The sequence below is a fragment of the Macadamia integrifolia genome, chromosome 5 (assembly GCF_013358625.1).
Source record: "Macadamia integrifolia cultivar HAES 741 chromosome 5, SCU_Mint_v3, whole genome shotgun sequence".
In the NCBI taxonomy this organism is placed as follows: domain Eukaryota; kingdom Viridiplantae; phylum Streptophyta; class Magnoliopsida; order Proteales; family Proteaceae; genus Macadamia; species Macadamia integrifolia.
Window position 1 is genome coordinate 13706432 of NC_056561.1, and position 22067 is coordinate 13728498.

The 22067-nt window shown below is 37.6% G+C and overlaps 1 protein-coding gene across 3 annotated transcripts in view; it reads right to left on the minus strand.

The window, feature by feature from the left end:
• LOC122079526 (anaphase-promoting complex subunit 4) overlaps window positions 1-21418 on the minus strand; it is a 39575-nt gene extending 18157 nt beyond the window's left edge. The window contains exons 1-11 of one of the 3 annotated variants that reach the window (XM_042646061.1): window positions 21177-21418; window positions 20954-21065; window positions 20356-20447; window positions 17200-17283; window positions 12868-13107; window positions 10620-10700; window positions 7215-7357; window positions 4124-4284; window positions 3922-4022; window positions 3753-3827; window positions 1754-1933 (exon numbers count right to left, since the gene is read on the minus strand). In XM_042646061.1, coding sequence (XP_042501995.1) covers window positions 1754-1933; window positions 3753-3827; window positions 3922-4022; window positions 4124-4284; window positions 7215-7357; window positions 10620-10700; window positions 12868-13107; window positions 17200-17283; window positions 20356-20447; window positions 20954-21065; window positions 21177-21245 — 1338 coding nt within the window. In that variant the 5' untranslated portion in view covers window positions 21246-21418. Of the gene's footprint in view, window positions 1-1753; window positions 1934-3752; window positions 3828-3921; window positions 4023-4123; window positions 4285-7214; window positions 7358-10619; window positions 10701-12867; window positions 13108-17199; window positions 17284-20337; window positions 20451-20953; window positions 21066-21176 lie in introns of those variants that run through there. The other 2 variants (XM_042646060.1, XM_042646062.1) reach the window with 2 other exon arrangements.
• Between the last annotated feature and the right edge of the window lie 649 nt (window positions 21419-22067).

The window sequence follows — 22067 nt, forward strand, 5'->3', positions numbered from 1 at the left end:
GTGGACTGGAAGTGTGGAACCACCTAGACACTCTACTTGGAATTGACTTTTGAGTGTTAAGTGTTGAGTGTTGAGAGATAACTCATTATGATGTAATATTATTATTATTTTGAATCCTTTGTATTATGTATTTATGGACTTATGTAGATTGTAGACTATGTACTTATGTAGTATAGTTTCAGACTTTCAGTCAACAACTCAACGTACATTACCAAATTTTTGGTTCACCCACAAATATGACTTTGTGTTTTTTCTATGAAACTAAATATGTGAATGAGTTAGAAATGTCTAAAATAGGATGCATACAAAAAATACAGGCCAAAAAACACATTTTGAGTGGTTGAAACCAGAGTTTCCACCCAACCGAGAAAAATTCCCTGGTTTCCTCGAAATTTCCCAAGTTTCGACCAAAATTTTGGTCTCCACAAGGGTCGAAACCCGATACCTTGAACCTTGGTATCGGTACGTATTGCTATGTATTAGTATGTATCGATGTGTATTGGTGCGTATCAATATGTATCGTACGATACATATCATATCAATACAAAAGGATTTTAAAATTTCCATAAATCGGATCGGTACGGGCCAATACCGATAGGGTACAATATGTTCCGATACTTTAAACAATGCTTACAACATTAGTGCATACCAATTTTGACACCAATAAAGCTAGACACAAATCCCCATATGAAGTCCTCATCGCTTACATTTCATGGTCCTTCACAACTAACAATGAATCTAACCTTTGAGATCCCCAAGACTCCACAACTTTAGACGATTAGATGTAACTAACTGGTTAAATCCGTATAGACCATTTATCCTTCAAATATATATATATATATATATGGGTTGTCAAAATAAGCCTATTAAAATAATAATTATTATAATTATTATTATTATTATTATTAAAAAAAAAAACATAAAAAATACTAAGCTTATGGTCCATATGATCCATTGTGCTACTTATTTAAATTTAACACATTAGACATAGATTTGGGCTTGTTCTGGCATGAATACTTGTTCTAGAACCTCATTTGATCTACATCATAGAGGAAAAGAGATAAATCTTTCCTATACTATAGATCTAAAGTTTAACAATTATAGAAAAGACAGAAATAATGAAAGAAGTAATGAGATTGGCTATACAATGTATGGAGCTTCTTGGTTCTACAAACCTGATGTAGGAGCTTCTTGGGATCCTACTAGATGGACATGATTGGCTATACAATGTATGGAGATGGTTTATAGTAACCAGGGAGATATGTCCTCTTTTCTTTTTCCTTTTGTTTTAAGTTAGAGGCAAATATATAATTGTGTTTCTCAAATGTAATTGTGTTTCTCAAAGAAATTTCCTAGTTATATGCAAGGAATACAACAATGCTAACTTTCATAATTTTATACAAAACAGAAAATTAAGCAACCTTTCCTCTGATTTCAAAAATAGAAAGCATGTAGAATCATAGATTCCTATATGCATAGTTAGCCTATATAGAAGAAATAAAACCAGACCAAAAAGGAAAAACAAGAGGGGAAAAGAGCCATTGCTAACCACAATTGACACAAAAAATTTCAAAGCATTACCTTAAAATCCTTCATATTTTTTAAGAACAAAACTTAAACACTTATTGGGTAGAACCCGATAACCCTAACTAACGTATACAACAATCATAAAGTTCTATCGGCAAAGAATTGGGGTTTTTCTTCCATCTAGATTTCTTGATAAGCTAAAAGAGCAGCATGAAATTCCCAATACCTGATACAACACAGTTGCCAACACCCCCATAAATCGTTCAACTTGGACAAGCAACATTCCTGCTTTTTCTGTTGCATTGTCAATCAGATTTTCATCCAGGCCAACACCCTGATAGCGTGCACGCCATCTTGAAAGGCCTCTCAGTTCTCCAATTCTAAATGCAATAATTTCTGCAGCAGGCTACAAAATGGATAATTAAGAGCATCAATTCTTCTATCAGCAACAGTAAATCAATTGAGCTACTATGCCAGCATACCATATACCTCAATAAGAAAATCTATTGTTCACTTACCAAAATCAAGGATTGGTGGCAGCCCATAAACGTTAAAAAATAAATTAAAGAATTAGGGATTTGAAACCCTCTTGGCAGTTCATTGATGATTTTCAAAACTATGGGATAAATGGACAAGGCATAGGCAATTCTGTAATTAAAGGAACAATTAGGATGTAAAGGAAAAGGACCTAATAACAGGTCTGTCAAAGAGAAGGAATAAAGACGAATTATGTTAAAACTCAGAGAATTAGTGTAGATCTAAAAGAAAATTCGATTAATCTGGCACTTTACCAAACCCAACCTAGATCTGTACCTAACTGCAAATAGATTTGAACACTCAGAAATCCGCAACTTTAGAAGCCCACAAAACAGGGAACCTGTAAGACTTCAGTCCACAACCAATAGGAACCGACCAGGTTTGGGATTTAAGAAGCACAGGGGTGCAACAGGTCTGCTGTGAGCCAGTGAAGTTAGAAACAAAACAGAGGTGGGTAGCTGTAAGTTGTAACTTGATGAAACCAGACTGAAGCTTGGTGGTTTAATAGCAAAAATTAACGGAGACTACAATCAGAAAGCTATATATGCCATTTGAGAGCAAATAAATTGGTCAATTGGAAGTTATGGAGAGAAATAGCAGACTGGTAATAATCGAGAAAATAGGGTATCGCAGGATACAAACAGAAGGGTGATAATCTGACCTTTCTGTGCAGGGAAGAACCAGAAAAGGATGATCAACAGTAAATAAAAGCAACTGCAGCAAGAGCTTCAATCAACCATTCGTATAGGCATTTTGGACACAGCCATTGAAATAACTTCTCTGGCTACAATTTTGATACTCCACCCAGTCAGAGACATGATAAACCCTAGAAACAAGAGGCTTCAAGATTAGTAGAACGAAGATGGAGTATATGCGAGTAATTTTAGTCACACCATGATGGATAATGACATAGTAAGAATTGAGGAAAGAGAGATACAGCAAAGTGATTCTTCTAGAGCCTGGGATCAATTATAAATAAAGAGGGAGAAATAGAGGATGATATTTCATAAAGAAGGTTGGATGAAGTGGAGAGGTGCAACCGAAGCATTGTGTGACCGACGTATCCCACTAAAGCTCAAAGTAAAGTTCTACAAGACTTTTGTACGACCAGTTATGATGTATGGAGCGGAATGTTAGGCAGTTAAGAAGTGTCATATTGCGAAGCTATGAGCAGCAGTCTAGCAGAGATATCAGATGAGGATATTAAGATGGATGTGCGGCAAAACTAGAAAGGATAAAGTAAGGAATGAATATATAATTTGGGAGTTGCCCTGATCAATGACAAGCTTCGAGCAAGTCGTTTGAGGTGATACGGTCATGTTTAATGAAGACCTAGGGACACCCCAGTAAGGAGGAATGATATGATTTCGATTGAAGGAGCTAAAAGAGCTAGGGGCAGGCCTGACATGACCATAGGAGAAGTTGTGAGAAATGACGTGCAAGGTTTGGGTCTTATACCAAGTATGACCTCGGATAGAGCCCATTGGAGAGCAAGGATCCATGTAGCCGATCCCATTTAGCTGAGATTTTCATGACTTGCTGGGTTATGCCTCTTACCTCTTACTTTCACCTATAACATTTTATCTTTCATCTTTCAATGATGATTCATTTTGTTTTGAGTTCATTTCCCCTTCCTAAACTTTAATTCGAAATAGACGGTGCCTAAGGGAAAGAATCTGAGTATGCACCTGAAGGTTCTCCTGGACAACAAGATGAAGCTCTTTCCCAGCGTTATGGATAGCCTTTGCCACTCGCTTGAGTCCCTTCGTGGTGAGAATCAAAAAATTTAAGAGAATAGTAATAAATAAAAAGGGCTTCAGTTAGTAGCCATAAATAAACCGAGAAGGTTTGTCATACCACTTCACCAAGAGAGTTGACTAGAAACTGATGAATAGGTGGACTTGTCCGAGCACCACCAAGAAGGCTTAGGAACTCCTCTTGGGGGGAGGAGTCAAGTCCTGTGAATGAAATGAAGAAAACAGCAAACATAAACATGAAATTAAGAATCTGTTACAACTAAATTGTTATTTGATTACGCTTTTAAGATAGTAGTAGCTACCATGGTCAACAATCAGAGAAGCTAGAGGGTCAAACTTCTCATGAAACGTATGCATTGCATCTGACCATTGCTTACACATAACTGATAGTGAAGCCCGGAAAACCTCAATTAAGTCCGCAATGTTTGAAGCTTGCAGGGCAACCTGATGGAGCTCATTTTTCCTTAGGAAAGACAAAGAAAAGCGTATCGCTCACACTGATCAGCAAAAAACCAACTGAATGAATAACAGAACTTAGAGCATAACCAGAAGATGAAGATATAATTGATTAAGCACAACAGGTGAAATTAAAACAAAGCATCCAAAGTTAATATATGCATAAGCATAACAATATCACTTACCATTAAAACCACTTGCTGAAAATTTTAAAAATATCCATGCACACTTAATCTGGCAGAGCCTATATCAAAATGAGAAGAGGGGAAGAGAAGGTTAGGTTTTGGGCATCTCACCCGACTGTATCCCACAACAAAACAGCATAAGCCATCTCAAATAAACTTCATTAACTTTTTTTAATTGATTACAGCAGCTCCTCTTATATAGGAGTAAGTTCAGATTACAAAATAGAAGGTAAGAAACTAGATAGCTTAGACTACTAACTACTAACTTGTCTACTAAGCAACTAACATAGAACAATAAGGACTCTTCTAAAAGACTTGATCTTCACTCACAACCATGGTTGACCAAGTCAAACCATAAGAAAACAAAAGCCAAAAATACAGTTCACATAGTACTGACTTACTGTTCACGTGAACAGTAACACAAGTTACTGGAAGCTGCTGGACTCCTCCATCGATTGCTGTTGTCGATGGCCTTCTAGAAGACAATAAAGAGGAAATGTAGCTGGTTCGATGGCCCAACTGGGGTGGTTCTTCTGCTGCAAAACTGAACCAGAAAAGACACAAAACTGGGCCAGTATGAAGCTCGCTCGATCAGCACGGCTGCAGCCTGTTCTTCTTCATCGATAGTGAAGCCCATGCATTGGGTCAGCATGAGAATCTACATCAGCGTGGGTGAGGGATCAAGGTGAGCCAATGATTGAATATTGATCATGCTGGGGGTAGGCCTAACCCCAAGATAGCCAAACAGATGGGTGCTGATGTGGAGAACTTTATGGCTTCAAAGGGTCACATACACTCACAGGCATCTCGACCGTTTGAGCCCACAACTGGCAGGGATGATGAGGAGCCTGACTGGTCCCATTCTAGTGGTCACACTTGCACATCGCACCGTATATTCATGGAAATGATGGCGGCGACGATGATGATAGTGGTGATGGAGGTGGTGATAGATATGCTTCCCTTTAAGAGGATGACCAGGCAGAGGAGGAGCAGGACCCAAACCCAGAGCCGATTCAATTCACTGGGGAGAGCCAATTTGATCACCCCACATAGGCTACGGACTGCGGTGCACGTCCAACCTCCTCATTTGTAGGCTACACGAGAGGGCCTTATCGCCAGTTCCAACTAGATGAGCAGGCTGGACATTGATAGCTTGTTTAGAACTGTTGGTGAATTGAGTATAAGGGAGAGTAGAGGAAGTGGGCACGCTTGCCGAAGAGAGCAACCGGTCGAAGTTCAGTGCATGTGGTGGTAGCGATGGTCATTTCACTGGCATGGGGGAGCATACATCCCATTCATCCATTCCCAATGCATTTGAATATACCACTCACAGTCACAAATTGGATCGTCCTTTGTGGACAACCTCTTCTCCTACCCAGCCCACCAGCCGTACATGCTGGCAACAGCATCAAGTCACAATGGCTCAGTGGTTGGTTCTTATAAGTACAATGACCTATACCCTAGCCAGTATGTAGAGGAGGCCATTTATGGCAGGTGTGGAGGACTACGAGCGTTTCTTTCAACACACTATGACAGGCCTGCATTTTTTATAGTCGGAGGAAAATGCAAGTTGGCATCACCAGTCTATCAGTGGGCTCGATCCTCCTTGTTATAGTTCATGGTCTAAGCCATTAGGATCACATGAGGGGATCCACTATGTACTTTGTACTCATGTATTTGCAGACAGTATGGTATTGTCAGGACTTGAGTGTCTATCTTAAATGCACTATGTATTATTTCATAAATAATTAACCAATATTATGTTTATTCATTCACGGTTCATTATTTATATGTTTTACTGCCTTCTATGCCTTCTAGTACTCAAACAATGTGGCAATACTACAATGTATACAAAAGGGTTCGGTATATACTGCCAACCAAAGATGCAAATCCAAACCACCACTTTGTGTCACTTTTCTTGCAATATAAAGGTTTGCATATGTTTACATAGGCTAAAATAAGGTTTCCCTGAAGTATTGGAGCTTAATATAGCCATTTCCCCCCCGGAGGGGGGGGAGGGGAAATGGCCATTCAAAACATCTGGCAAAAAATGCACTGTTTCAGCGAGAGGCTGTTGGTTTTATTCACATTGAGCAGGGTTTTAAATGGAAGGAGTTTTTGCTTTTGGGATAGGCTGTTGTGATTTGTGAATAATCCCACATCAACTAACTCTAGGACCTTGGATAACTTCATATACCAGTTGGGCCTCTCCACGTAATAGCTTAAGTTTTTCAGTTGAAAATTCAACATATTATCAAAACACCAGGCCCATTATGTTAATTAAACAGCTGTGTACGATCACCCAAAGGATGGGCCACACATGCCAAGTGTATTGCCAACAAAAAGAGGAGCAACAAGTGAGGGGGAGTGTTGGAATAATCCCACATCAGCAGACTCTGGGACCTTTGATGACTTCATATAACAGTTGGGCCTCTCCACCAAATAGCTTAAGATTTTGAGTGTTGGACACTTCAAGAAGGCATGCTTTTCTTTCTTTTTCTCCTTATGTTATTTTCTTTCTCAATTTCCTCGTAAATTTCTTCAGTTGCCTAATAAAACTTTCAAAAAACATTAGCCTATCATGAAAGTCCAATGCGATAAAGATGAACAGATGTTTGATGAGATAAATATTTTTTACTGCAAAAAAATTAAAATAAATGCAAATTTACATTATTTCAGGACCAAGAAAACTGGATGATGAAGCTAGACAATTTCAATTTCGAACCAAACGTTTCTGAGACATTAGGCTTACCGTTTCCGAAATATAGAAGTATTGAGAAGCAAACAATGCAAACCATGTGTAGACATTTGAGGGTCCTTGAATTCTACTTTGTCTTGTACTAGGTCCCCAATGCTCAGTACAATCAAATGACAAAGATCTCTAGATAAAGCCACCTGATGACGAGATCAACCCATTAACAATTTCATATTCTCCAGAAAGAAGCCAATGTCTATCAAAAGCAGATAACCCCCCCCCCCCCCCAAAAAAAAAAGGGGGGGTCAAATATTAGTTTAAAAAAAATAGTATGCAACTACCCTGATAAAACACAAGTTTTTTATTTGGGCTGGGGTTGAAGGAAAGACAAAGGAGCATTACACGATTATACTTTCACTATAAGGCAGACAGGTCAGCCTTCAAAACTTGGCACAGTATAATATAGGGATATCCTTTAAAAAAAAATTCTCCTCCCCCTTATCTAGCCTTCAGGAGAGAAGAAGAAATTGAAGCTTGATTCCATTGCTTAGGCTTGTTATGAAGACTGCATACATTCCTCAATTTCCAGCATTCTTATGTTATCATTTGTCAATGTCTACTGTCATGGCAAGAAATCCACATAGAGAAAGCAATAATTGGGGTTCTCCTATAATTCCCACTAATCTTGTGTTAACTCTCTCCATTATGAAGCACCTTAAAAAAGGACTTCATCAAAAACTGCTAGTCCTGCTCCACTCCAGATCCTTCCATTCCCCCCTCCTTTAGCTCTTGTTGATTCCAAACCCCATATGTCCTGTCACTGCCCCAAATCCCAAGTCACAACTTCTCAATCATTTGGATTGCTCCCCCACTGTGCCATCCTGTTTCCATAAACTCTTGGGACTTTGTATGCATCTCCTTCCAAAACCCCATTAATCCTCCCCCACCCCCACCCTCTTCCTCTTCACTTCCCAGCACAAGCCCCCTTCTTCCCCATTTTCACCGGGATAATATTGAGTGCCACCCCCCCCCTTCTCCTTTGCCCAGTCCACTCGTTGCCATTTCCCCTGGTTATCCTTCCCATACCAAAGAAAAACACTTTAAAGCTTCTCTGAACATGGATCGATAGTAAACGGTCTCCAATCTCGCCACAAAAGACGCTGGAAAAGAAAACATGGATTGAGCGTAGACACTGGACAGCCTCCTCTCCACCTTTTCACCAGGTCCAATAATTCCTTAAGACTTCACCCTTACACACCATAGCAGCAACGAACAGTCCACATTTTCCACCTCCCAAACAAGAATCACCTCGCTCTTCTTTAAGCTCACCTTCAACCCTGCCTCCACTTCCGAGACCAATAGAACACATTGCAGATTAGGGATCAGGACCACCAATGCAACAAAAAGAAGCAAGGAAACATCTGTGTACTGCTAGAGAGAGTTCCTTACCTGAAACCCTCCACCACACACCCCGCCTTCCAACTAGCCATTAAGATGGCCAGAACCTTTGAAACACAAATGAAATAGAAGGGAGAAGAAGAATCCCTCTGCCTCAACCATCAGAAACTCTTAAAAGAACCAGCTGGAGCCCCATTACCAAAACAGAAACCTAGCTTTTTTCTAAGAATCCTTTATCCACCCTCCACTTCTCAACAAATCCCATCCAAGGATGTTTCCAAAAGCTTTCTCCATTTTTACCTTACAAATCACACTCAGCTGCCCCTTTCAAGCCTGGGTCCACCATTTCATTAGCCACCAACACCTTGTTCAGTATCTTTCTACCACTAAGTCACTGACAAAAACCCTTTGATGCATCGAAATAATATGTTATTCATATCATAATATGACAATAAGTACATTTACCCCACCCAGACCATGCAGTAGAGGGAGCCTCATGCACTGGGTAGCTCTTTATAATATGACAATAAGTATTTATTTAGCCCAGTCACAAGCCCACATAAGCTGTTTGCAAGCATCATCATCCAGATCTTGTGCTAACGATAATAAGGTTTTCGCCCCTTGAGACTGCACCTATTATTTCGTTACCTTTTGTCAAGGAAATTTCTAAACTAAAACATGCATGTCTAGTCTACATGAGATTGCCCCACATCCTCTTTTGCCTTCATCTGATCACCTCCAATTGACGCCTTTCACTTGCACCAGTTGTACGTACCCCTTCACACTCCCCACCATTATGACAGACCATCTTAGTTGACCTCCTAATTTTGTCACCAGACAAAATCATTCCATTTCTCCATTGCATTATCTCAGGATTTTGCCTCATCACTCATTCATTTCAACACCCTTCCAAACAATGTCCAATGCATATAAAAATCATCTGATAGAAGTACAATACATGCTTTGTAAAATGACCTTCCAAAAGCATATAAAATGAACACAATCTAACAAAGCCTCATCACTTCTTCCGGATGAGCCACATCAGACCTCCTCCACAACTCCACTCTATCTAGGATGATACCTTCTGTTAATAACAAGTCCAACTATAAGCCACATTAATTTTTGTTGATTTTCCCCTTGTCATTCTGGAACACAAACACATACATCCCCCCCCTCTTCCTCTCCTACTACAGCAAAAAGGGGAGAAAAAAGTAGAAATAAGGATTAAAGTATCGGTATCGGTCGTCGTACCGGTCAGCCAAAATTAAGATACGTATCGGAGTGTATCGTATCGTATCGGAGATACGCTAAGATACGCTAAAGATAAATACATAAATGGATAGGAAACATTTTTTTAAACACTTTTGCATAAAGAATTTGTAAAAAAAAAACTATTGATAACGTGTATTATGCATAAACATTAAATTGAGGGTATCGCACTAAGAATTTAAGGTTTGTAGTTGTCCCATAAATGTAAAATCCTTGTTTTCAACCTTGATTTCTACTTTAGTTTGAGAAAAACATGGCTAGCAACAACTTTGGAACAAAAGCCCCTCAAAAAATCGTGTTTTCTGAAAAATTATCATCTTGGCCATTATATGAACGTAGCGCACTGTATCAGTACATACCGATACTCACCGATACGTACCGATCGATACATACCGAAACGTACATTTCACTTCGATTTTATATTTTCCATAGAGTCGTATCGGTGCATATCGTATCGTATCGTATCGTATCGATGTGTATCCGTGGTGTATTGATGCATATCAGTATGTATCATAGGATATACATTGATACGAAAGGATTTTAAAAATTCCATGTATCGTATCGGTGTGTATCGTATCGTTCAATTAAATTTAAGATACGTATCGAAGGGTATCGTATCGGTATCGGAGATACTTTAAACCATGAGTAGAATAATAAGGTGGCAGAAAAATTATATCAAACAAAAAAGATGCCTCCGAAAAGAGTAGAAGTGGCTTTAGACCATTCAGAAATATAAATCTGCCCAGAAAAAGGTATGGCTTTCAAAGGTCAGCCACAGGAATATAAAGAACTAACCTTGTACACAGAAGCATTTTGAAGTTGACAAGTAGCTTGGTTAACCAATTGAGGAGTAAAAATGGAGAAATTGTGTATATTCTGGTCCCATGACAAAATTACAGAGGGTAAGAGGAAATTGAATAACTTTTCATGTAACAACTGCAAATAATCAAAATAAAAGTCTAAAATGATAAGGAAAACACCAACATAAGTCAATACATACGCAAAAGAATAATAGTGAGTAACAAATAAATCCTACATGCATTCAAATTATTACAAGTGACTATTTTGAGACCCCACCCATGCGAAATTCAGATTAAAACAATTATCACACCAGACAGCAATTATATGTGCCAGTAAACCTAACCTGGAGGAGGAAAGAAAGGAGAATGAATGATCAAGCTAAACTTTAGAGGATATTAATAACTTTGGGAAATGGCTTTCATATGAAAATTCAGGTTGTAAGTTTCATGCAAAAAGTGGGCATCCATGCATAGCAGTAATACAATCGGGTTTACATTTGGCAGCAAGTCTTGGATTCAAATATATAGTCAAAATGGGAGTTAAGGCTCCAAAAGCATAACTGTCACAGTGGAAAGACGACCTCGATGGTGGCCCGGTGGCCAGGCGCCTTGTCGCCTAGGCATCGCCTTGTTCACCTCAGTGTGCACATGTTAATCTGGAGTTTCTATAAATCGGCTCAACAGGAATGACAGGCCCACAAAGCCCAGCAGTAATAAAATCAAATTATTAGTCAATATAATCCAAAAGGGGTCAAAATACCAAAGGATAATTCACACAAGCCCACAAACTCAATCGAAAAAAACAAATTTAAATTTATTATCAACATTTGTGTTCTTTTTGTGTAATTCACTACAAAAGAACAAAAAATGGACGAGTGTTGCCAAACACACTTTTGTTCTTTCTATTCCAAAAGAACAGAACAGCAGAAATACATAAAAAGAACGTTGCCGAACAAACTAAGATGACACTTATTGACATTGTTGTACTATTAAATATTTTTCCTCTTCTTAATACATATTTCAATTATTTCATTGAATGTTGTGTGTTCTGATACTACATTATGTGTAGGATAGGCTATATTACAGAAAGTATACACCAGGGTACAGTGTACATTAGCAACCTAGGGTCCGAAGCCAAACTATCATTGGGTGTATTTTTTAAAAAGTTTAAATATGTTTACAGATGCTTAATTTCCCTCATGTTTTAGGCCAAAATATGGCCATTTTACCACTGAAAATTGTAGCCAAGAAGTTCAATATTTCAATTAAAATCCAAAATATTTCGTTTCGACCTACATTTTATGTCTCCAACAATGATGACATAATAGAGGGTAGATTCTCCTATCTTTCTCCATTCCCTTTGATGAAGCAGAGGTGATTTTATTTCGTAAAAAAGAATATAAGGGGGGAAAATGGAGGGATGAAAGGGATTGCGATAACCCCACCCCTCCCCAGCAAAAAGGCTCATGAATGGAACCAACCCATTGAATAAAGCTATCCTATAAATTCCTATTACTGCTAAACGAACCCAATTAGACCTAAAGTCAACAAAAGAAACACCCTTGACCTCAATCAAAACCAAAGACCAAAAAAAATATAGTAACTTAGAGGTCCTTCAGACAGCCCAATTATCCAAGGATGACTTGTATTCAAACCCAATCAGGGAATATATATAAACAAAAAAATCAAGATTTTAATACGATCTATTGAGTATCAACTAGCTCAATCTGTTAGGCAATAAGAAATGCACAACAGCCATGAGTTTGACCAAAAACAACCAACTTTCCCACCCAAAGAAAGAAATGCATAACAAAATCATTGTGTGATAAAAAAAAATCAACATAACAAAGACATTGATTTTCTAATATTTGCAATGCACTTTCTTATCTACATTTTGAGCATAATACTTTAATTTTTGAAAAATGTTCATCTTTTTAATCGGTTCAAACCATCATTCCATCATATACTTGACTTTCCTTGATACATTCCTTCTAGATGCACAATTTCATACACTGAAGAATTCCATATGCACCTTTTTGTGATTGAACTACCAAATATAAGCAAGTAGTATTGTACACTGAAGTGCATGCAAGCTAAATAACAATCAATAGATGAATAGAAAGGGGATAAACCCCAAGGGGTGAACAATATCAATAACATGGATGCAAAAGAGCTCCATTTGAACCACATGTTTTGATAAAATATGTCTTAGAAGTCACATTCCAATCAAAGCTCTAACTCACGATCTTTCCTATTTGGAAAATCCCAAATATGCTAAAGCAAAGGCTTCCATCTTTGTCTCCACTGCATAAGATATTGAAACGTTGATGTGAAGAATTTGACAGTTCTCGAAACGAGTCTTCATTGTCATCCATAAATCCAGTATCCACAGATACCACTCCAGGCATCCGAGGAACTCTAGGAGCAGGAGGAAAGAAACGTGGAGTACGGTCTTCATAAGTTGAGATGTTACCATCATCATCCTGAATGAAAATTTTGAAACAGAATTAGCAATCATCACTCCATGATAGGAAACCAATAAACAAACATGAGGCTTCCATGTGCTATACACAAGGATAGAAATTGTTTCTCAGAAAAATAAATTTGGATAAAAATACTCGAAATATAATATAAAAAGGTATGTTTAACAAACTTGTAAGTTATTCTGTTGTGCAATTTTGTTTCTTTATTACTTTCCTTTTACAGGGTGAGGCAAGGAAAGAATATGCGTAAAATGAGTGTTCATTGGGATAAAGACCTTAAGAATGATGAGGGGCAAGAATATGAAGGATGGGATCACCTATAAATTCATTCCAGCAAATTTCAGAATTAGAATCAATAGGAGACAAGAAAGGGGGGAAGGAGATTGAGATGGTTCAATGGGTTCAAAGAAGAAGGAAAAAAAAAGGCAAAGAACTGATAAGCCATGCATGGATCATGAAGAAATAGGCTATAAGTGACGGAGGTGAATCACAAAGGGCTCATTTAATAAGAAATAAGCATTGGGGTGGGTTCTATACATCTTCGCCATTTTGGTCCAAGGGGTTTTTTGTAATACAAGATTAGTCAAGTAGGATTAGTTTAGTCCAAATCTGTGCAGGTAATGAGTCCTTTTTATGTTAAAAGTTAGCTAAGTCAAGTACTAGAATTATTAGGAACTTGAATCTAGATTTTATTCCAAGACCATGTTTGGTTTATAGAGTCCTAGTTTGAGTAGGAGTGTCAAATACCTGATTTTACTATTCCTAATAGCAGTTTCAATTAATTTAGGACTATTAGAGAGTCAGTTTATATATACCAGAATTTAAGCATCAAAATCCAGCATTGTATCGGAGGGTTGATCTCAAGTGACATATCATATTAGAAAGACATAAGATAGTGAAGATACACTAAAGATACGCATGGAAATGATCAAGAAATACATGAATGTGCTTATGATACATATAAAATACATTTTGAAGCAGAAAACATTATAGTATACTATATATATATATATATATATATATATATATCTTTATCAGCTTAGCGAAAGGATTTCAGTCATATTTACCTAATCTAGTGATGCATAACGAAAAAAAAAAAAAGTACGAAAATGGGAGATTTGAGCCTTAAAAAAATATGCAACTTTTTCTCCCCAAATCGGTTTTGATCCATGAATTGAGCATTGTAAATCCCCAACTTGTTGAAAAAGTGAAGATTAAGGTCCTTTTTTATGTTGACGATTTCCCCCAACTCAGAACGAAGAGAAAAACAAGTTTCCAAGGCCTTCGGTTGCTCTCGATGTTGTATCTCACTCATGGTTTCTGTTTGCAGAGTCTAGGGAGGGGCAGATGAACACAGCCTTACCCCCCCCCCGGGCTCCGCAGAGAGGCTGTTTCCTTTATCCAACAAGTTGCAATAGAGCAACCTTACCGCTGCGTCAAGTCTCGCCCTAAATACGATACGAAACACTCCAATACTTAACACCCTTTATATGTGTATATATATATATATATATGTACATGGGTTCAACTTGTAGTCACCTTAAGGGGTGAACTAAGAAGTTGTAACCTTCTTTTAATTGCCCCCTGTCTTATTCCCTAAAGTTATTAATGGAGTATTTAAAGCAAGGGTAAAAAAAGGGTTTTCAAACTTTTTTTAATGCAGTATTTAATGCAATGCTTGTTTGAAATGACTGGGCCTATCCTCATTGGGAAAAAAAATGGCAAAAAAATATGGTTACAATTTTTTTTCACCAACCTTGGTTACAAAAAAATTTTCCCTTATACATGTGAATTTATGAACAATAAACTTCAGTTTTTTAGAAAGTACTGTGGATCCAATTCTGTTTTTCTGAGTGGATTCTCAGGCTCAACTTAATGGATTCCAAAACAACAGCAGGTGAATTCATGCCCTTGTATCTCTTCTACTTTCTATCTTAACCTCTTACCAGACTACAGTTCAGATTACACATTTAACTAGAGGCACCCTCTTTTTACCAAAGTTTGTAAACTCGGGTTTCGGTGTAGTTTCGGCCTGCCAAAATTTCGCCAAAACAGTGCATTGTTTGCCGTGAGTTTTTGTTGGCCATTTCAGGGGGCAAATGGCCAAGTCACCCTCTTTTTACCAAAGTTTGTAAACTCGGGTTTCCCATTTCGGCCTGACCAAAATTTTTCCAAAACGGTGCATTTTTTGCCGTGAGTTTTGATTGGCCATTTCAGGGGGTAAACATCCAAGATGAAAAAAATTTCAGCCAAAATAACAGAAATTTTCTCCGAAACAGTGCAATTTTTTCTACAATGTAGACACAACCCGAAATTTACCGAAAAGACCAAAATTTCGACCAAAACATTGTCGAATCCCTGATTCATGTGACAATTCATCTCGGCCAAGTAGCCCATGTCAAAACCACGGAAATTTTCAAAATTTCAGCAAGATTTCTCTGTGTTTTTGGAAGATACTTTTTACTCAAGTTTCCTGATTATGTTCTTCCTCAATATCTCTCTGTTTACTGTTCTGATTTAGTCCATGAGAAACAAGTCCATGCTCTTATTCTGGTTCTATTTTAAAGAATAGTGGCCCACAGATCACTTTTATCTTTGCTTCTTGCTTTCCTAGTAGCACAAGGACTTCACCATAAGTCTACGTTCTATCAATAGAATTCCTTCAAATTCTGCAGGACTGTTCTTCTATTAGAATAGACCACTCGACCAGATTTCTAGTCTATTCTAATATGTCTGTTGTGAGTTACAAACATTTCCTATTTCTGGCCTATATTCTCTGAGTAGTGATCCTCTTAAGTACTAGTCTCTTGCTGGATTTTCTGGTTTGGGATTATTCTACATTAATGTGATATATAACCTTGTTTATATTCTACCACAGCCTCTAGAGGGATTTTGGTAAAGCAGATATTTGAAGCATGGTGGTTCTAATTAGAAGCAATCCCATGGAATTTGAGATTGAACGTTGTACTGACCTCCTTCAGAAATTACAACATTGTGGTCCAGAAAAGAGGTTGTGCAGAAATGGTGTCAAAGGAGAGTTTTTGGTGAAAGCTTATCACAATTTCTTATGCAAAGAGTGAGGACCAATTTGAAATTGGAGAGAGGGCATGCATCTGGAAAAGCAAAGCTCCTTCAATAAGATTTGTGTTTGCTTGGATGCTATTTTTGAAGATGGTTTTAACATTGGAACAATTTAAAGGAGAGGTTTTTTCTTTTGGGGCTAGCGGATGCCAGTACGCCATTAATGCTACAAAGATGAAGAAACTTTTGATCACATATTTCTCACTTGTGTGCAGTCATTTGTTTGTTATTAATTAAGGCTGTTGGGTGCCCCTCCACCCAGCATCTGAAATATATTACCAAGCGGCTTCTTGCTACTAAATCCTTCCCAACAGCTGATATGAAATGAAATTTAATCCCTTTGCAAGCTACTGGACTTTGTGGAAGGAAAGGAACCCAAGAGTGTTTGAGGACATACATGTCTAAAGCAAGAATTTGACTGGATAAGGTCATCTTTTAGCTGAATGGGCAGGTGTGAAAACTTCTGGATTATATTTCATCAATCCAGGTATGCCATTTTCTTGAATTTGTATATTTGCTTTGTTCGCAAAAAAAAATGTACAGCTGTATAGCTCCTTAACATTTTATAGTTTCGAATGAAATTTCTCCTGTTATCAATCAAAAAGGTAGAAAAAAAAGAGGCCCCGATGTTAACAAAGTCCCCAAGTTTCAAAACCTGTTGTCACCCAACCAATCTCTAAACCAGTATGCCCACAATAAATAAATAAATAAATAAAAGTTCAATTCCAAAACTATGTATTGCTTTGCACTTTAAGTCTCAGAGTTTTTTTTTTTTTTTTTTTTTTTTTTTTTTTAACAGCGAACTCCACAGAACAAACAATAAACAATCAAAATACATCTGAAAAGGCAAGGGATGAAAATTTTTAAAAGAGGTGTTGGCAAAGGCAATAATACACCAATTGAAAGCAGCTATCAATTCTTATATAATAAACGAGTTCCTATTCCATTCAGCATACCCATAATGGTCAGATTATCTGTTGAGAATGAACAGAGAACTATATAATTGCATACCAAATTCAGCTGTCCATCTTCCTCCCAGTTAAGACACACCACAGCCACACTATGAGACTTTATGCTTCTCAACAGCTTGCCATTCTGTTTTTGCAAACAAAAATTTATTATTTAGCAACATAAGCAGCAAAGGTGGAGCATATCAATAATAAGAAGCGGGTGCAATTGCATCACATTCAAATGCATGAAATAAGTACCATTAGTTTCAGTCAAATAAATCAGACTATATATCCATTTCTTTTAACAAGCACAGCACCCCAAGCTTACAGAGTAAACACTTAACCTGAGCATGGCGATGATTTTTCAACATATTTAGAATCATAAAGCCCCAGCCAAGAATGGCAAGGAACTTTCAGAATTGCTGAATACTCAATTAGAAATTATCTGCATGTTTCGACTCTTCAAGAAATAAGGTTTAGGAAATATATTTCAGAAGGGAACCATTCGTTTTTGGTGAAATTGGGCTTCTTGGATAGGATTTGATGAGGGCGGTTGAGAATTGAGATGGTAAAAGTCAGGGTTGTACATGGCAAGCTGCAATTGGGAAGTATTTTGTCTTGGGGAAATTGATGAGGCAAAGAAGCAGGAGCATCTCAAGCTTCAAGTGTTGATTCTTATCCAGAATTTCCATATTCAACTCACATGAGATCATGCATGTGTCAAACAATATGATGAATGTTCCTTCTTTTCTTGTCTTTTTTTAAGTCATTATCATATTAGTTGTTTCCCTCAATTGTCTCTCTGTTATTTTTGGGAGTAAACAATTGTCAGTTTAGCATAATTTGGGTGCCATCTAAGTCTATTCAGTTACCTTTCTAATGAAACCAAGATCTAACAATTCTAATCTGTATGTCGCAAGTGATGGCCAATTTATCTATATAGTGTTAATCTGTGGACAGATTTTCTGTCTTATGAAATTTAATATGATTTGAAGTCTATTACTTAAATTGATACTTTGTTACTCATTCGGGAAAGAAGTTACGCACTGATTCAACTTGCAAAATTGTAACTAGAGTTGAAACTAGAGTCATAGTTTAGATACTGACTAATGAGGCTTACAGTGGTGTTTACTCATTGGCTGAAGATAACTTCGGGAAGCAAATGGAGAGTGTTAGGAAATTCTTACCTCATGCCATTAGATGGAAATTTGGATGAACCAAATTAGAAGGATTTCTCAAAGGAAGGCAAGAGAATTGAGAAGGTCATGTTTACAAATTGATCGGTTTCTCATTAGTGTCCCCTTCTAAGGAGTTAATGGGAGTACAGAAATATTGTTTCCTCGCTGATATGCATGCTTTTATTTGGGTGTCGTTTTGTATTGTCTTTGCCTTGCATTATCTTTCCATTCCATATATCTTGCACTTTTTTGGGTTATTTTCTTAATGAAAAGTTAGATGCCTATTATTAAACATGATATTTGGGTCCTTAGAGAGTTAATCTAGCAAGTACTAGAGAAGATAAGTGTTTCAAGTAAATATGCGGACATAATTAAGGATATGTAGAATATAGAATGGTGTGGTGGCTAGTGTAATAACTGTGAGGGATCAAGGTAGTGATTTCCCAATTTCAATTGGGTTACATCAAGGATCAACTTTAAGCCCTCATTTGTTTGTGCTTATCATGGATGATTTAACATGAGGCATTCAAGATAATGTTCCTTGGAATATGCTTTTGTTGATGATATTGTTTCGGTGGATGAAGCAAGCAGGGACGAATGCCAAGTTGGAGCTATAGAGATGACCTTTGGATCAAAAGGTTTTAAAATAGATAGAATGAAGACAGCGTATATGGTGAGTAACTTTAGTTATAGTAGGATGGATAATGAGATGGTGAAAATTGATGAGAAGGAGATTCCGCAAAGTGATTATTTTAGGTATCTAGGACCAACTATAAATAAAGAAGGTGATATAGAGGATGATGTTTTACAGAGAGTTAAAATAGGATGGATGAAGCAGAAAGGTGCATCCAGAGTGTTGTGTGATCGACGTATTCTTTTAAAACTTAAAGAAAAATATTATGGGATATTCATAAGGCCAACTATGATGTATAGTGCAGAATGTTGGGCAATTAAGAAGCATCATATAGATTAATTCAGTGTAGCTAAGATGAGGATGTTGAGATAGATGCATAGCAAAACTATGAAGGATAAAGTAAGGAATGATCATATTAGAGTCGATTTGGTAGTAGCTATGAGAAATTCGTTTGAGATGGCATAGCCATATTCAACGGAGGCCTTTGAATGCTCCAGTATGGAGGATTCAGATTAAAGGAGCTAAGAGACCAAGGAAAAAACCTAGAGAAAAGACAAAGTTAGCATACGCCTTGGATCAAGTATAACCTCGAATAGAGCTGATTGGAGAGTGATGATCCATGTAGCCAACCACATTAAGTTGGGATAAGGCTGAGTTGTTGTTGTTGTATACTTGGGTATTTACAACTAGATGCTTTTGTGGCCAGTGTAAGGAATAGTTTTGGTTATCAGGTTATGGAAGGAATAAATGGTGGTTCATTGCATGAATTCCTTGCATTCCTGACAGCAATCAAGCCTTGGATACTGCTTTACACTACTTTAAAAGGGCATACCCAAAGCACAACGCTCCCACCAAAGCAAGGTCAGGGGAGGGGCATATATACACAGCCTTACCCCTGCTTCACGGGGAGGTTGTTTCCTAATTCAAATATGTGACCACCAGGTCACAATAAAGCAACCTCATAGTTGCACCGAGGCCCACCCTCTACTACTTTATACTACTTTATGCAACCAAATATATTTCTGCTACTATTTATTGAATCTTCAATCTATGTAAGAGTTTCCTAGTGCAACTAACTCTCACATCCCCCAGATCTAAAATCCCTAAGACCTTGTCGGAGAGAATGAAGCTTCACTTGAGTAACATACCTAGCATCCGTCAAACATTATAAGGCAGAAAAATTTCCCGTCTCAAACTCAGAAGACTTCACACATCCCTAAAGGCTAGCTTCCCAAAGAACTTCGCAAAATATATATCTAGGAGTTGGCAAGACAAACGAAATATAGATTTAAAGAATTATCATCATAAATAGCAACTAATTAATAGCTCAAGGAGATAACCAGTTGCAAACAGCTCAAAAAACTGCAGAGATGTTTTATTGATCTACCTCTTAAGTCCCTCGTACCTCAACATCATGTAGTGAAATAGTCCCATCTTCAAGCCCAACAGCTATTGCTTTACCATCAGGGCGCCAACATAGAGCCGTTATGCATTTTCCTACTGACGATGAATCAATTAGTCCAAAACCATTGTTAGGCTCTCTTTGGTTGGAAGTCTCTTTTAATTTCAGATTGATTTCTTAAAATAAGTCAACAAATAATAATAACAATTAGTATTAATGGTAGTAATAGTAGTAGTACTTATAACGTTATTATTATTTCATGGGTGGGGCAAGGGTTTCGGAAAGGAGGTGGGTTTCAAGGGAGAGAGAGAGAGAGAGAGGGAAAATGGATTGTTTCGATTTCATTCGTATTACGGATGTCAAATGATATTTTTTTAACCCGTCATAAACACATGTTCATTGAAGTGTTTAGAGTGAAATAGTTGAAATGGATTTCTTCCGAAATAGGTAAGATAGCTCCTCAGACGTAAAGCAAAGAAAAGTCAGTTTTAAGCTGCTCCATTGCCCTAATTTCTTAAGAAACGAATAAATTCCACCGAATTCTTCTTTAGTAGTAAGCATTTACACCTGTAAATCCAAAGAGAGTGAGGAAAATGAAAACCTGGAGAAATTGTCCATAGCCTCTGCCAATTGAAGCGATGCAGGAGGATCTTCGAATCCTCTGTAACCATGGCCAGAAGATCCTTCTCTGGGTTCCACTCTGCGAATTTAACCTTAACAATGGAGAAGATTGAAGTAGGGAATAAGCACCGAATGAGTATAAAACGACACAAATAATCCAAAACAACAAAAACACAAAAAGACGACGATGTGAATAAAAGAACCTGAGAGGCAAGTGGCTTATCGAACTGAAGCTGAAAGGGTATGGTTGCTTGGGCTTCCTCTGTTTCCATGGCGGGCGCTCTACAGTTCTGAATTCTGATACGACCGGCGTGAAGTCTAGAAAATGAGACGGTGGTGAGAACCTTGAAGAAGAACCCTCAGCCCTCACAGCGAGGGCGGGAATTTTAGTGGGAGGTCGTTTGGGAAAATAATTGCATCACCCGCTGGTGAGTCACCTGATGAAGGCTCAGGGCCGTTTGATAACGCTTCTGCTGTTTCTGTTTCAAGAAACGGCAGAAACAGAAATTACTGTTTCCGGAAACAGAAACAGGTAAGAAGGGTGTTTGATAATTCTTGTTTCTGGAAACAGAAACGGGTAAGAAGGTGTTTGATAAATTTTATTTCTGGGAACATTTTGGACAGATAATTCTTTTTTTTTTTTTTTTTTTTTTTTTTTTGTAAAATGGAACGGAAATGGGAATGGAGTTCCGTCTAATCTCGTTTTTTCAGTTTATTTTTTTTTCACTTTTTGTTTTAGAAAAACAGAAACGGACCAAACAAAAGATTCCGTTTTTCGTTCCAATAGAACAAAAAAAAACTCCAGAAACGTTTTTTTAGAACGATACCAAACGGAGCCTTACTTTCTTCAGAAACTCATGACCCTTCATTTTAATCATACCTACAACTACCAATTTCCTTATCTCGAACTTACATCATAATGTTACGAAACATTATATGTCAACCAATAATAGTAGATTAAAATGCAAATATTCCCATGTTTATGCCATATGTCTTACAAGTTTCCAATAGTTGGTCATTGCCCTCTAACTACCACATTTATTTATGTCTATGTTATTAATGGCCTCTAGGATATCGGTATATATCCTTCGCTT